Source organism: Cheilinus undulatus, linkage group 2 (assembly GCF_018320785.1).
Source record: "Cheilinus undulatus linkage group 2, ASM1832078v1, whole genome shotgun sequence".
Classification (NCBI taxonomy): Eukaryota; Metazoa; Chordata; class Actinopteri; order Labriformes; family Labridae; genus Cheilinus; species Cheilinus undulatus.
Window position 1 is genome coordinate 51,668,212 of NC_054866.1, and position 17,743 is coordinate 51,685,954.

Sequence of the window (17,743 nt, forward strand, 5' to 3'; positions counted from 1 at the left end):
TGATACTTATGGGATTTTTAAAAACCTACCTTAAACGTTTAAATTTTCAAAATTCACTACTGTTGGCTGGGTTAAAAAACTTCAGACTTTAGACAGTCTTTTGTCTCGCTCTTTAATAAAACATTTGTCATTTATGTTACATTCAAAAATATCAAGCTCAAAATATATTCTAGTCAAGATTAAATCATCCAGAAAAGTCGTATTTCACACCAACAACTTTGTTTGTTTTTTCCCCCCAAATCAGACATTCACACAGTCCTGACATTAAACAGGTGGACATGTTTATAACCACACAACTCCAACTTTAAAAAAAGTACATGACTAGTCATGTCAGCACATTGTTATCTCCGCTCAGCAGCAGTTTGCAGACTCCTGCGTCTGTTTCTCCCCTCCCAGCCACAGGGGAGCGCTGTTGATCTTGGTGCTCTGGGACTTGGCCTCCTTGGCTTCCCCCTGCATCCCCCCTCCCTCTGTGGCCACACGCTTGTGAATCTCAGAGGCCATGGTGAGGAAAGCTTTCTCCACGTTGTCAGAGCTCTTAGCACTCGTCTCAAGGAAGGGGATCTTCAGAGACGAGGCCAAGTCCTGGAGGGGGTCAACAATGGAAGAGAGAAATACAAATAACCTTATCAAGACTTTATCAATACAATAATAAAGAAATTATGATGGGTAAATGAAGGTTTTTGGGTTCAAAATGTTTTAGTAATCAAGTAGGAAAGTGATACACAAAGGTAGTTTTACTGTCAGGTAAAGATAAATAACTACCTGTGGCCCCATGCTCCAAGGGGTCCCAAGATAGTCGTTATAGGTGTGCATGAAATCTCTGTGAACTGTTACACCCCTAGGTGTGTCCCATTTCTCTGGATCTTTGCTGTTAGTTTCTCAAATGTTTGCATGTTTTTCAAAATAAAAACCTTAAATATCACATTGACATGAGTTTTCAGACACTTTGCAACAACAGTGTAAATCTAGCTCAGGTTCCTCCCATTTCTCTTGATCATTGCTGAGATGTTTCTACACCCTGATTGGGGTCCAACTGTTGTAAATCAAATGTGCTGGACATGGTTTGGAAAGGCACACATCTCTCAATAGAAGGCCTAACTGCTGACAATGCATATCAGAGCAATGCGTTCCCAAGAGCACTGGGCCTTTATAACTATCTGACAGAAGAAGTCTATCACAAGAATCTCTAACTTGGGGCTTTAACATGCTCAAAAACTCACCAAACTTTACAGAAATTGCCCCATTACAAATGTTGGTAATTCGGTGGAATAGTGAAAGTCCATCAACTGGAGATAGGGGACTGGGAAGAGCTAAGTGCATGAAATTTGGTACACATTTGTATCATGATGAGACAAGAAATAAAGTCTCTTGGAACCATCCTCTGAAATGAACAGGAAATGCAATACAAACAGCTAAGTGTCAAATTTGGGCATTTTTTGTTGATTCACACGTTTCAAATTTTAACGAACTAGTCAAAGGGATTTCATCTGATTAACTCCAGATTTTTTTTGCTCAAACTAGACAACCTGGAGATCCAAAGTTGTGCAAACTGTGAGTTTTCACTTTAGAGTGGGGCCGTGACTGGAGCCCAAACTTAAACAACTATTTTTATTTTTTTGCAGTAAACAAAACCCAGTAATGCCTTATAACTTTTAAATGCTTATGGCAAATATCACCAACCTTCACAGGGATGATAGAACATTGATCCTGAATACATTCATATATCAATATCATCACTTTGTCAAAGCACCCCTTTCTGGCAGTTGATCATTTTCATCTCTGGTTTTTTACATTTTACCTTTAAATAATCAGCCCCCACACACCGTTCAGCCTAAGCTTCTGATTTTTGGTCTTCCTATCTGTCATCATAAGACCTATAAAAAAGCCTCTTTGACTCGTGCCCAAATCCGAACAGGAAGTCAACCAGATTAATCTCAATTTCAAAATAACATATTTTTGATGTTGCCAAAGGACTTTTACTTATTACAACTTTAGCAAACAATATTATGTGATCTTCTGCTCTTTCTTTTAAGACAACAGTATCACACTGAATACGCTCACCTGAAAACATCCCATCATAGCGCCCCCTACAGGCCACAGGAAGTGACACAAATGGGTCTTATCTTCCTTCCCCTTATTGTGCTTAATCTATTGAGCTCTGATTTTGACAGAAAGGCCTAAATAACTGACCACCACAGATATGTTTCATTAAACGATGTCTCACTTGTGATGGCGAGCATTTCAGTATCCCGCCAATTTGAGAGGAAATATGTGCAACTCTAATACCAAACATCTAATTGCTTTCAAATTTCACAGTAAGATCAAGGCCCCGCCCCCCACACACACATTTTTAAAGGTTAATTGCATTGTTCTGATGAGGCACCCCTACTGGAAACAGGAAGTGATGCAAGTGGGTCATTTTTTTTATTGGCGAGCAATTTGTTATGTTGCCATTTCGCAGGAATCCACTGTAATGCTTTTATATTCTCTAATTTAAATGTGTATTTGAATGTGTATTACATTTTTGCTGCTGAGCCACCTACTGCATAAAACGTATAATGTTTTTTTCTCGTTTTACATGATAAATAACATCCTAGGAGGATCCACATGCTTCCTGTGCTCTGCTGCAGTTCACAGCACGAGTTGCTCACACCCTTTTACTCCCACACTCCTGCGTCGGCCGAGGTGTGAGGGCCCTTCATTGTTGCTTGCAGCCCTAGTTTTTAATTAATTTGCAGAAATGTCTAAAATCTGTTTTCAATTTATCATTATGGAATACTGAGTGTAGATGAATAAGAATAAACATATTTTTCTTTTTACTGTAGCATTAGACTGCAACATAACAAAATTGATAAAACTTAAAGGGTTTGACTACTTTCTGAATGCACAGAAAATGTCACTAACATGCCACCTGCTTGTGGTGAATTCTCCTGATTGCATTCTGCTCTGTTCCTCAGCATACCTTGTGGAGAACATCTGGGTAAAGTCGAGGTGAAAAATTTGACTGTTTGTACTCACACATGAAAGCACCAGGAACATTTCTGAGGATGTGTGCATGTGTGAAAGCACTATAATCCCTACTGGCTCAATTTAGGCCTATAATGTATTTTTCATATGAGCAGGCCCACCCACAGATTCGGCTTGGCCCCTGACAAACCTAGAGAATGGGCCCTCCCCAGTTGTGATTTATAGATGATATCAATGTTAGATCATTAGCATTGGTGCTAACTATCCTGGCTAACAGTTTCTTATTAACAGTTACTGGCTAAAAGTTAGACTTTTTAACCTCCGTTAACCACCGTTTCAGCCAACTTTTACCACTTTATTCACCACTTTTCATCAATTTTGCACACTTATTTACCCAAATTGACCCTCTCTACACATTTTTGCCACAGTTGTACCCTTTTTCGCTACTTTTTCCCCTGTTTTTGCAACTTTTGGCCCATTTTGCTGCTACTAACCCTTTTTCCTCAAATACTATGACAATTTTTGCCTATTTTAACTGCATTTCACCTTCTTATTCTTATTTTTGCCACTTGTAACACCTTTTCACATTTTTTTTCTTCCTATTTTTACAATTTTCACACAATTTTTGCAATCTTCCACCATTTTTTTTTTGCCTCTGTTACCTCATTTTTTGCCACTCATAACCCATTTTTGCCACTTTTAACCCATTTAAAAACATTTTCAAGAAAAGCTTTACATCATGAAGAAATTATATACTACAATATGAATAAATTTATATATGATTTGTTGCTTTGATAAGGATGGTTGTTATTCAGGTTAAGAGCACATCAAAAAGTGTTATCACACATTAACTCTACAATGAAATTTTGCTGACCCCCATTTGGCTGGGCCCTGGAAAGCTCTCCCCTTATGGGCGGCCTTGCATGAGTGTGAGATCTTATATAAACTGCATGATGGCAAAACTATGAGAAAAGTTAGAATTATTTATTAAAAATTATTGCTGCTGAGCTCATGAAGTAAACAAAATTAAACAGAGGCACCTCTCTGATTGAGGCTGTGCCACCAGGGCTGCTCCCTATCCAGCCCATTCAGTTTTCTGTTGTTTACTGAGCCTGGTGGGTGATTTAAAGTTGTTTTATGGTATTTTGTGGTAAAACATTTAATCTGAGCGGTTGCACTGTGTGGCGCCCATTACCTGCCCAGTGGCGGCATCCACCACCTTCTTATTGACGAGGTCAGACTTGTTTCCCACCAGCAGCCTGGAGACGTTTTCACAGGCGTAGCGATCGATCTCATCCAACCACTGCTTCACGTTGTTAAAGGACTCCTGGAGAGAGACGAGAGAAAGAAGAGGAGGAGAGAAGTTAATGTTCCAACTCTCCTATTATGTTGCTGATGATGCGACAAAAACACAGTCTGACCTGCTCCGTGACGTCGTAGACGATAATGATACCGTGAGCTCCTCTATAGTAGCTGGAGGTGATGGTTCGAAACCTCTCCTGACCTGCTGTGTCCCACTGATGGACACAAACACAAAAAAATACATCAATCAGTTCTTGCTCTGCATGTAGAAATAAATGGAGATTTATGATGCAGCCCCCACACACCCACCACCCTTACACTGTCTTTGTCTAACGCTGGCCTTACACCACATGACATTCCAAGATTTCAAAGTCCAAGAGGAACTTACAAAGTCAAAATAAGACCGCTGAAGACGGGGCACACTCCTGTGATCTCAGTGGTCCTAAAACTTGATCCAAGCTGTTTGAAGGCATTCCGTTCTCATCATGCCATTACAATAAAACCAAGCATGGTTCATACAGTCTTGTTTTGTGTACTTTGTGTTTTTTAATGGTATGATCTCTGTCAACATCCAATATTGGTGTCTTGCCTAAACCAAGCTGTAAACTAGTAGGGGGGGGCAGCTTGGGCCATGCTGGTTTTCGGGCCAGTAGGGGCCAATGCACAGTGACGGTGAACAAAAATGAGAGAAAATAGATAAATACTTGGGAAAAACTGAATATTTCATAAAGGGGCTGAAGATTTACTTCTCATCTGTGGATCATATAGCAGGGTTTATCAACTACATTTGTACAAGGGACAGCTTTTTTCCTAAACCAGCCTTTTAGGGGCCAAACTTTCAAATTTACTTAACAAATTTTCATAATAGTCTAATTTACTTTTTTTGTATATATATATATTTTTATTTTCTTTCAAATGTACACATTTTTTGGCTCCATCAGTGAGATCAGTACCGATATCAAAGCCAGCCACAAGGGGGCGACTGAGATATTTTACCTAAATATTTCTGTGGCTGCCATGTTGTTTATCACTTGGTTTGATGCTAATAGATAACAGCAGATTTTTTTTTTTGATCAAGACACAATGGAAAAATATAATTTATTTATTTTTCTTCCTAAATTTATATTTATATTCTTTTTTTCCCATGTCTGGATTTTTATTCTTTTCTACTTTTCTATATTTTTTTTCTTTATTCCCATTTCCATGTTTTTATGCAGTCCCATTTTAATATTTTTATTGCTGTTTTTATATTTATAATCTTTTTCCATTTTTCCATTTTTATTGTTTACTCCCATTTTTATTTTTTAATTCTTTAGTTCTATTTTCATATTTTTATTCCATTTTTCCATCTTTAATATGGCCACTTTTTTTTGCCTGATTCCCATTTTAATGTATTTATTTTTTACTCTAAGTTTTATATTTTAATTCTTTGTTCATATTTTAATGTTTTCATTCTTGATTCCCATTTTATTATCACATTTCTTAATTTCCAATTTCATATTGGTAGTCTTTTCCCATTTTTACATTTTTATTCTTAATTCCAATTCTATGTTTTTATTTATTCCCATTCTAATATTTTTATTCCCATTATTATATTTTAACCTTTTTCCATTTTCATATTTTTATTGTTTGCTCCCATTTTAATGTTTTTGTTCTTTAATTCTATTTTCATATTTTTCTTCCCTTTTTCCATCTTTATCATGCCATATTTTTGTGCCTTATTCCCATTTTTATGTCTTACTCGAGTTTTTATATTTTCATTCTTTGTTCATATTTAATGTTTTCATTCTTGATTCCCATTTCATATTATAAAATGTCTTTATTCACAAGTTATCATTTTATTCTTTTTCCTTTTTTAAAAGTATTTTTATTGTTCATTCCCATTTTTATCATGAATGTACGGATAAAAAAATGTTTAACATACAATAGTGCCAATAATGACAACAGGTGGTTTGCTAAAAATGAAACATAAAGTAATTCCTGGTTAAATAAAATAACATCCCCAACATACCACAACATTTTTTTCTTTAGAATTTTTCATCTGCACATATTTTGAATTTAATCATGTTCCAGGGCACTGATGGGAAGATATGGGGGCCTGATGTGGCCCCCGGGCCACCAGTTGATGATCACTGTTGTATAGGTTGCACTGGCATAAGGTAGCCATATTTATGATATAAAAATGTATTTCATCATCTTATAGTGTTGTCAGTTGCAGCACCAGGCCTCAGTATTGAGCACACAGGCTAGCTGTACATGAATATACATGTAACATTTTCTGCCTTTTAAACAGTGTCAGATCTTAGGTCTTTATTAGATTTTTAAAGTCTTCTGGTGCATGAAAAACACAACGGACAAACTCACAATCTGTAGTTTGACCGTCTTCCCGTCCATGTCGATGGTCCTGATCTTGAAGTCCACTCCGATGGTGGAGATGTAGCTCTCAGTGTAGGTATCGTCCTGGATGGAGAAGTTTGGCATATGAACAGTAACAGAGATAAATCCTCTAATATTGTTTCCCAGTAAAAAAGGTAGATTTGAATTATTTTTTTCAGCATACCGCAAAGCGAAGCAGCAGGCATGACTTCCCGACTCCAGAGTCACCGATCAGAAGAAGCTTGAACAGGTAGTCACTGGGGGATGGCACAAAAATACTGTGATTTCATACACATGCACGTAGCTGTCAACCATAATGCATTAATCTCAATGAATTAAGGTCCATCATTAGAGCATTCATTTTTTATATCACGTGTTTTGGCCCTTTCAGCACACATTGGCCAAGCCTCTGCAGTGTCTCCCTGCAGCCACAGTGATGTAAAGTAAGTCCATCACTGCTCCTTAATGCCTCATTTTACTTTGAAAAACTCACCGAAAGCTCAGTGGACCTTTTTACTGTTTACTTATTCTCCTTTCCAGTCCATAACAAATTCCTTTTTCTTTTCTAAGGTCTCGTCATAATCGTTGATCTAGGTGCAGCAGTGAAGTCTTCACATCCAATCTATGGCTGGAGGGAGGGCCTACAGGAGTGGGGTGAAGCCCATTTCAGACTGGAAGAATGACATAGTGATAGGAATTTTGGCTCTTTTCAGTGGTCCGGATCATTTGGTTTGGTTGAGTGGTATTGGCTTGATACCAGTTATGTTCATTTGACCTGCCAGATTTAGCAACATCATGACATATGATTGCTATTTGTTTTAGTATTTTAGTCCAATTATGCTCAATTTTTTAAATTGAAACATGCAGCCAATCTGAGACAGGCATGAGGAGGTAAAGGTCACAGCAGACATGCATGAGAGAGAAGCTGGAGGTATGGAAAGGAGTGAACTGTGAGTTTTGGGGGGCAACAGGAAGACAACAGATGGGAGCTACAACAGAAAAGACAGTGCGAACGCTGGCCAGCAGCAGTGGAGGAAGTCCAGAGTGTTACGGCACGAAATACTCCCAGCGGCAGAGTGAGGTGATCTGCCTGGCGTTGTGAGCATCTCTTCAGAGAGCAGTACATTGAGCGCAACTGGCGTACGCAAATGACAGTGTGTGCACACCATACAGGCGGCTTATTCTTTACTGTTCGGCAGGTGACGGACCGCGATTGGCGAGGAGCGTGTGTGGTACCGAGGCACAAGAACCGGCAATGCCCAGCTAGCCCCTTGATTTTTGAGTGCCCCATTTTAGGGAGTGAGATTTTAGCCTCACAACCTCTATAACCTCTCACTTTTAGTTCTCCATGCCCTCTTTTACAAGACTTTTACCATTTCTAGGGAACTTTTTAATCCATCTCTCCTGGTTCTTTTATCAGTGCAAAGGAAGTGTATTTGTCAATAAATCAGTGTGTTGCACCTTGAATTCTTGTGTCTTTTGATCAGTTTTAACTGTTCTGAATTATTTTAAAGACCCAAGAATTTCACTCATTTTTTATCATAGATAGAGCACTGAACTTCCTGAAAATAAGCATTCCTAATTCTTAAATATCAATGATCATCAACTGGCGGTCCAGGGGCCACATCAGTCGCCCCATATCTTCCAATCTGGTCCCCGGAACATGATCAAATTCAAAATATGTGCAGGTGAAAAATTCTAGAGGGAAAAAGTTGTGGTATTTGGGGATTTTTTTAAATTTATATTTTATTTTCTTACTAAACTCTCTACAGCTAAAAAAAAAACACTTCCAAAAACAACTGAGACTGAATCAGTTTATCAGATATGAGATTATGTTTCATTTTTAGAAGTTCATCTGTCAATATTCATAGTATATCACAAATAAATAAAATAAATACATAAATATTGGCAATAATGTATGTTAAACTTATGTTTATCTGCCGATTCTGTATAGAAATGGGAATGAACAATACAAAAGTTTAAAAAAAAGGAAAAAGAATACAAATATAAAATTGGAAATAAAGAAATGTGATAATAAAATGGGAATCAAGAATGAAACTTTAAAACATGAACAAGAATAAAAGTATAGAAATCTGAGTAAAAAATAAAACATTACAATGGGAATAAGGCACAAAAATATGGCATAATAAAGATGGAAAAAGGGAATAAAAATATGAAAATAGAATTAAATAACAAAAACATTAAAATGGGGGTAAACAATAAAATGAAATAAGGTAAAAATATAAAAACTGGAATAAAAATATTAGAATAGGAATAAATAAAAACAATGAATTAGAATGAAGAATAAAAATTGTAAAAAAAAATAGAAATATTAAATTGGGAATAAAGAAATGTAATGATTAAATTGGAAGCAAGAATGAAAACATTGAAATATGAATAAAGAATTTTAAAAAATATAAAAAATAAAGTGAAACATAAAAACATTAAAATGGGAATAAGACACGAAAATATGGAATAATAAAGATGGAAATATGGGGAAAAAATAAAAAATAAAACATTAAAATGGGAGTAAACAATAAAAATATAAGATTGGAAAAAAGATCAAAAATCTATAAAATGGTAAAAAATTATTAAAATGGGATTACATTAAAAATAAAGAATACAAATACAAAAAAAGGAGAAAAAGAATAAAAATGCAGAAATGGGAACACAGAATACAAATATTATTATGGGAACACAAATTTTTTAAAAATTATATTTTTCAGTTATTTCTTGTTTGAAAAAAACTGCTGTTTTCTATTACCATCGAACAAAGCGATAGACAACACGACAGCCACAGAAATATTTAGGTAAAATATCTCAATAGCCTCCTTGTGGCTGGCTGCGATATCAGTACTGATCTCACTGATGGAGCCAAAAAAAACTGAAAGAAAATAAAAATATATATACAAAAAATAAGTAAATTAGACTATTATGAAAATTTGTTTAGTTTATTTGAAAGTCCGGCTCCCAAAGGGCCTGTAGTTGATGACCCTGTTATACATAGTGCATCCTGAGGAATCACTCGTGCTTGTTATGGGATCTGTGACAGCTGATCTGGCTGTACGTACTACAATACCCATCAGCCACTGGGCCTAGTGATCCAGCTGAGAAGTTAGCTAAAATAGCAGCCATTTAAAAAATTAACTGGACTTTTCTTGCTTTGAACCAGGACACAGATTTAATTATCTGATAACAATAGTCCTTAAAGGAGTGTCACTGCAGCTCCCTGCATCCTAGATATCCAGGTCAAAAACCAGGCAGAGCGATGTTACAGGATGTCATCGTGTCTCTTAACTTTTCATGTCAGCAGCTGCTGTTGAAAGAGCTGTTTCAGGGTTTTTAGGAGGTGAAAATTCACATACTCACTCTAAAATAATACATAGAGAAGGAAACAGCACTTACTACTCAGGATTCATGATCGATGAAGTTGCTCCAGGAGGCACAACGAAACCAGAATTCACTGAAACTGAATCCTGAGACCGTGATGCTGTTGTGTCGTCTTTGTGTGTCTGTGTGGAGCCGTCCTCTGCGGGGCAAATGGCAGGAGAAGCCGGAGCTACCTACAGTCGGAGCTGACTGGTTCAGATACATTATTTATTAATAAAGCCCGGCTCAGGTTACGCTGGGGACAGCACCTGGAACCTGGACAAACACACTCTGCCCTGCTGAGGACACGCTAGCTCTGAGCTGTATGTGTCTTTATTTCTTTAGTGTGTGGTGATCTGTCATTGTTCAAAGGAGTTTGAAGACCCTGACTTCTGCTGAATCTGTTTAAACGGCATTTCATCTCACTGGACAGACCACAGCTCTTCAAACAGGAAGTACTTTAACAAAACACCAAAGAAACTACAAACAAGGCGTCAGACCACCACTAGAGAGCAGACGAAACTAACTGTAAAAACAAGACTAACTTTTTACTTTAAGGAGATGACATTTTAATTATAATTGACTTCAAAATACTCAGTTATTTCATCTTGGAACTTACTTTTGAATTTCTGGGAGGTAAAACTGAGAGAAAGCCAGTTTAAAAAAAACCAACAAAAAACAAAATTAACACTAATGTAGAGGATGCAACCATTTATTCTCTCTTATAATCTTATGAATATTTAAAGGGGACATATTTTACACTTTTAAGACAAGTTTATATTGGTCTCAGAGGTCCCCAAAACATGTCTGTGAAGTCTGTTGCTGAAAAAATATGATTGCCTTAATTTTCTGCTATCCCACAGACCAATAAATCAGTCATCAGAAGACTGGTATTTGACTTAAATGCAGGAAAATTCTCTCGTTTTAATGATAAGCAATATTATATGCACCGCAGAGAGAGAGAGAGAGTCAGTGTGCAGCGCGCTGTACTGTCAGTGTGAGGATCAGTTTGATTTAGGCTTTTTAGACAACATAAAGATGATCAAAGAAGCCAGGAACATTCAGCTTTAACTTTGGTTTTTCCTTCTTTGTTTTGCCACTTTTTGTCGTACCATAAAGAAGAAAATCACGAGAAATTAGAAATCACGTGACTCGTCGGGACTTTTACCTGTTGAGACTTTAGTTTTCTTCATGTAGCTATCTGTCTCTGCCTCCCATCTGATGATCCGCTCAGAAAATTTTACTGGAATCTGCTGGCTTTGGGGGTGTTTAAGTCAGAAATTCATCCCCTGCATGAGTAATTAAGCCGAGATCAGCCGTTGTGTCCTCACATGGCTAATATGCACTGCAAACTCAAAAATCATCAGGTGAGAAAAGGCGTGATGACTTACAGTGTATGCCTGCTTATAGATTAAAGGCCAGTTGCAAGATGAGAGGGAGAGAAATTATCGATATAAATCTATTTGGAGAAACAAAAACGATCTAATTATAGATTCTACATATTCAATTACACCTGATGTTCCCATGGACATAATAGTTTTTTTTATTTAAAGTTGATCAGACCCACAATCAGTACCTTGATTTAACTCCAGTAAGCAATCAGTATCATGTTCAAGCTTTCAGCTTTATAGCAAAACAAATGTCATGTAGATTGGTTCATTAAGCAAGGTAGGGCAGATTTTACAGGTGAATTGGGCTTATTTATATTGAGCGTTCGCTAATCCCACCCGTTCCAAGATGGCGGACCGGCAGATGCACAGCGGCTACGTTTAATAGCTGTGGACGCGTCATCTACGTATCCATATCTATGATATCCTGATCGCAGCTCAGAGGAGGATAAGGAGAGGAGGGTGGAACTTTCTTCCAAACGGGGAGGGCCAACCGAACCTGGGAGCGGGGCTAACCCCCCCCCCCCCCCCCCCATGACATCTGAGAGCAGCTTGTTTTAGCACACATTTTCTGAAAGGTGGAGAAAGGTGGAGGGCAGTTGAGGGGATTGTGGACAGGCTAGGGGTAAATATTTTTGTTAGAAAAGGCTGAAAAAGTAATTTTTACATATGTCCCCATAAGTGGGGAAGGAGAGTCTGTTTAAGGAGGATTTAAAGAAACAATTACCAATTAATTATTAAGAGTTGGGGCACTGTGTTAAATTTTTAAATCTTATGAACCTATATTGTATTCACAATAGAGCATTAACAACATATTAGATGTTGAAACTGAGACACTTTTACCATTTTCACAAAATATGAGCTCATTTGAATTCAACTGCAGCAATACATCTCTAAACAGTAGGGACAGGGCAACAAAAGCTGAAGGAGCATTTTACGACTTATCAGGTGAACTACAACAGGTCAGTAACATGGCTGAGTATAAGAGGAGCATTTTAAAGAGGCAGAGTCCCTCAAAAGTAGAGATGAGCAGAGGTTCACCAATCTGCAAAAAACTGTCAAACAATATCCTCCTGACTATGGTCCATGATATCATCAAAAGACTGAGAATCTGGAGACATCTCCCTCCACAAAAGCAAGTTAAAGCTGTATCATGAAAAGTAGAAGCCATATGTGAACACGATCCAGAAACACCGCCATCTTCACTGGGCCAAGCTCATTTAACATGGACTGAGGCAAAATGGAAAACTGTTCTGGGTCACAACTCCAGGAACTGGTCTACTCACTTCCCAGATGTTTAAAGACTGTTGTTAAAAGTAGAGGGGCTGCTACCCAACAGTAGACTCAAGCAGCTGAACAGGAGGCTGCAGTGTAAGCACACATCAAAAAAGTTGTGTTGCAAAATAGTGCCAAACACACAGGTTTCTGGGGGAAAGATTAAAAGCTTAAAAATGTTTTAATACATTGTTGTTTGGCCCCTTTATACCTTAAAAGTTCTACGGAGCAGCTCTCCATTTGTAGCGCCGTGTAGCCTTGAATCTATCCTGAAGCCCCCAGCATGCTCTGCTTAAAGGGATAAAACACGATGAAATCTCTGGAGGCTAATGCAATTACTATTGCCTTGTACTTTATAAAACCCAACTTCAAAAATACCAAAACATCCATTAACAGGTCAAGTCAGGTATGGGAGCATATGCCGGTTTGGCACTTCACCACATCAACCTCGGTCCATTATGGCTCTGGTTTCCTGACAGCCCTCCTCCAGGCCCATGCCCCATCTCTCCAGGTATCTTCCTAGCTGACCCCTCATAGATGTTCGTGGCTTCCCCTGGTGTCTGGACCAGCCCACTGGTTTCTTGGTACCTGGACTGTGATGAGCTGGATAAGACCCTTTAAAGCAGTGATACTTATTGCGTGGCCCTTTTGTGATGAATTGTGGCTCTTTTATGTCAAAATTTGTAATATTATTGCCCCGGAAAACCATTTAAAAGGCAAACTTTGACCTCAGAATTATCCATTGCAATTTGTTTCTCACACTTAAACAGCAGGCTTTCATTGTCAAGTTTAATTGACAACCGTTATTTTTTGTCGGTATATTTTCATTGCCCTTATTTGCATTTTTTACCCATTTTTTTCCATTTTTGCCCATTTAAGGTTCCTCTTGCCGTAACATGTCACTTTCCACTCTTTTCCCCCCACCTTTTTGCTGTTTTTTTGCCCATTTTAGTTATCTGTCACTCATTTTCCCCTACCTTTTTGCTGCTTTTGCCAATGTCAGTTATTTTTCACTCATTTTCCCAAACCTTTTTGCTGCTTTTTGCCAATTTTAGTTATTTTTCACTCATTTTCTTGCCACATTTTAGTTTGTTTTTTTTTTTTTTTTTTTAGCATTATTTCCACCTGTTAGTGATGTTTTTGTCATGTCTCACCCATTTCTGCCACTTTTTCTCTAGCTTTTTCACCAGTTTTTCCAAGTTCAACTTATTTTTATTGCCACTTTTACCCTTTCATCACTTAGATTTTGGCTCTTGCAAAGATATTTTTCAACAGTTTGACTCTTTGGTAGAGCAGCATTGAGTAACACTGCTTTAAAGTGTACCAGGTTTCCATTAATCAGGCTGTATCAGGCAGCTGACCCTTCCCATCCCCACTTTCCAGAGCACAGCAGCATTAGACACATGATCCTGCCAAAGATACCCAAAAATACGCCAAAGAGAAGTTGTCACAAGGTGTCCAACAATCAGTCAATGTCCAGGCCTCATGAGAATATAGTAAGACTGGGAGGAACAAGGGCTGAAAGACTCTGACTTTTGTCTGCATGCTCAGATACCAGGAACTTCACACTGTCTTGCTCAGAAAATCCATCGCCCCCATGGGCAAGTCCAAGTCTACGTTTGATCTCAGCCTCACAGCCAGCAGATCGATGGATGATGCTGCCAAGTTAAGCGAACTCACACAGTTTTACCATTCACAGACACAGATTCAATGGCAGCATGCAAGGCATCCCTGAATCTTTGTTTTGGCCGGGGGAGACGTGTATTCCCAATGTTTCAGCAATCTTGTTTAGCAAATTAAGAGCCCTCACAAGAACATCTACAATCTCTACAAGGATCACAGCATCATCAGCAAAGTCCAGATCAGTGCCATTAACACAGCACAGCAAAGCCTGCCAAGATAATCTATAGAGCTGTCAGGTAATCAGGGCTGATTTTGGTTGAAGGAGGGAAAATTTGGCCAAAACAGAAGTATGTCCAACTCTGCTATGTTAGGTGGAAACTGGACCTCCTTCTGGTTTCCTTGCATTGATGTTTAGCTTTTCCAGCTGGCTTAACTTGACTGTATCTCCATGTCTGTCTATAAAAGCATTTATGCAGCTTGACTCCCAGGTCAACATCCAGCTTGGAGGCTGGAGCATGATCAGAACACCAGTTTGATTACTTTCTATAATCGTTCATTTTCATATCCTGTCCTTCTATCCTCTCCCTCCCCTGCATCGCCTCCTCTTTCAGAAATCCACAAATCCAGAGTGATGCAGTCTTATTCACCGCCTGATTCCCTTGTGTGACCCTCTGGTCACGGGAGCGAGCAGAGAGCAGGGGATTGTGGGATACGCGATGGCTGAGCAGCTGTGAGGGGGTCAGGGGTCAGAAGCCCTGACGACGGCCTGTTGCCTGGGCAGAGGCGGTGGCGCGGTGGTTGCTAAGGCAGTGGCAGGTCTTTGTGGAGCCCCCGATGGAGCATGGAGGTGGGAAAACTGGGGGAAGGGATGGAGAGAGAAAGAGAAGACATAAAGAACGGAGAGAGAAAGTAATGAACAAAGAGAGAGGGTTAGAAAGCAAGAGGAAGGGTGGGAAAATGAGAGGAGGAGGAGAGAATAAGAAGAAAGGGAAATTAAGCTAGAGAGAGAACGGGAGAAACACACATGAACGCTGGCTGATTATTTTAACCTGTATTTATATGAGAAACTGACTTATCTTTATATGGGTTAATTTGACTGTCACAGCTCCTCTTATCTTGAAACCATGTTGAGAGTACCATGTGGCCTTTAATGAACCAAACACTTAAAAATCTAAGGCTATGCAAAATAATCCCAGTGGCTCAGAGACTTTAGCACGGTGCATGGTGCAGTACTCTGCAGAAATGAAAAGTAATTAGTTACATTTACTCAGATTACTGTAAATTTTGGGGTATTTGCACTTTTTTGAGTACATTTTAAAATGCCAGTACAGCTGTTGTATTTCACTTTATTATAAAGATTTGATTTTACCTGATAAACCAGGTTGGAGATCCATATTCTCATGCTGTTATTGCCAATAAGGAAAGTTCAGATTTTGCTGAACAACTTCCCAGTAGCTACTAAGGCAGGGCGATTCATCTAAATTTAGATTAAATCTTATTATGGCTACTGAAATTTTCAGATAGCAGAAGTTGCAATACTTGTTTTACTGGGAATGTGTATCCAAAAAAAAAAAAAAAAAAATTTTGAGCAGACCATCCTTGCCCCAATATACTCACTCAACATTCCAGCAACAACAGTTCAGTCAGGAACACCCTCATTAAACAACCATTTTGTTGCTACATAGATCTACAGTTTTACATGGCGGAGAAGGCTCTGCTCTAAAGAAGCTCGCAGGGTTAGTAAAGCAGTATGCTTTCACTTTCAGGGAGGGTATGGCTAGAAACCCCCTAGATCAGGGGTGGCAGACTCAAGGCCTGGGTACCAAATAAGGCCCACAAGATAATTTCATATTTCTGTTATAACTGGCCCATCAGGTCTGTACGGAAGAGTATTGGGGCCACTGAAAAAAAAAAAATTTGAGACGAAAATTTTTTTTCACTTGTGAGAAAAAAGTCAGAATTCTGAGATTAAAGTCAGAATTCTGAGAAAAAAGTCAGAATTCTGACTTTTTTCTTACAAGTGAAAAAAAAAAAAAATTCGTCTAAAATTTTTTTTTTTTTCCAGTGGCCCTAATACTCTTCCGTAGGTCTGCATATTTCCTCAAGTATAAAAATGTAAACTTATCCTTAATGATTTAAAACATCCTTGTTAAGTCATAAAATCTGAAAAATAAAAGGTAAAAACAAATAGATAAGAAGTCAGGAATGTGGGAAAAGAAATTTTGATTTCATATTTTCCAATTTTACATCCAAAATAAGGACTTAAACTTGGGATTTTGACTTTTTATTTCCTACTTTGAGACCTGAATCCAGAATCCGGCCCCTGCTGGAATTGTATAAAATCAGCAAAAGGGTTAAACATCCAAAGGATACTCTACAACTTCCACTTTCTCACTGTTCACAAATATTCGATGGCACATCTAAGGCATCCCCACATGCCTGGATCTTTGTTTTGGTCCAGAAGGAGTCCAGACATTTTAGCCTCCTTACTCAGCAAGTGAAGCCCCCCCATGAGGACTTCTACAGTCAAAACATCATCAGCAAAGTCCAGATCAGACACATCACGGTTCTCTGCACCTGTACCCCGCCCCGTCATCCAATCCATAAAGGTTCTGGAGAATGTAGAAGCTAAGTTGCACCCCTGCCTCACTGGGAAGAAGTCAGAGATGGGGTCGCCCCAGTTTAAAAATGATACATTTCTGTGGGGATGATCAAATATTTGGCCTCAAGCACAAAGGATGCAACCTGACATCAGAGCCTCTCAGTCTCAAAATCCCAGGCTGGAGCTCTGTCCCAGTACCTCTCTAGTGGAAAAGCACAAACAGACCCATTCACATGCATGATCTAATCATAACACTGCAGCTCCATCATGCAGTTTGTTCATCTGTGACTTTCAGAGTAAACGTTGAAGGGCATTTTGTCTGTGTGGAGCAGCAGATGTGTTTGTATGTGAGAGTCAGACTGAAGAGTGTGAGAGTCAGGTTATACATAAACAGCGGTTTGTGTGGGTCAGTGGATGGAGTTAAACCCACTCATTGTTGGTGTGTCCCTGGGGACGTGAGGGAGCGGGGATAAATAGGTGCTTTTCACTATTCACCCTCATTTTACCACGCTCCCTGGCTCCTGCATGTGTATGTTTTTGTCTGTGTGTGTCTTTGAGACTTTGCAAACATGTCGTGTTGAGGCTATAATAAAAGGTAGCGATTGAGATTATTGCTAAAAAAAAAACACCTGTCTCATAATGAAGAGCTAATATTACAGCATACAATTAATCATTATAATAAACATTAAAATCAAAACTTGCAGAATCATCTCAATCTGATGCACATCTCTTAGAAGTAATTCCATCATGAGCGTCCGAGTCGGTGTTTCTATTTAAAGGAGCGTGTCTGTGAGGGAGCCTGCAGACGGCGGTTGCTGCTTAAGATTTATGTGGAGTC

The 17,743-nt window shown here is 38.6% G+C and overlaps 1 protein-coding gene across 1 annotated transcript; it reads right to left on the minus strand.

Annotated features, from left to right (window-relative positions):
• Positions 1 to 351: 351 nt before the first annotated feature.
• LOC121521086 (ras-related protein Rab-1B-like) lies at positions 352 to 10,115 on the minus strand. The gene is made up of 6 exons (XM_041804821.1): positions 10,054 to 10,115; positions 6,833 to 6,905; positions 6,637 to 6,732; positions 4,392 to 4,487; positions 4,166 to 4,297; positions 352 to 585 (listed from the first exon to the last, which is right to left on the minus strand). The coding sequence occupies exons 1-6, from the start codon at positions 10,065 to 10,067 to the stop codon at positions 352 to 354; spliced, it is 645 nt and encodes a 214-aa protein (XP_041660755.1). The 5' UTR covers positions 10,068 to 10,115.
• Between the last annotated feature and the right edge of the window lie 7,628 nt (positions 10,116 to 17,743).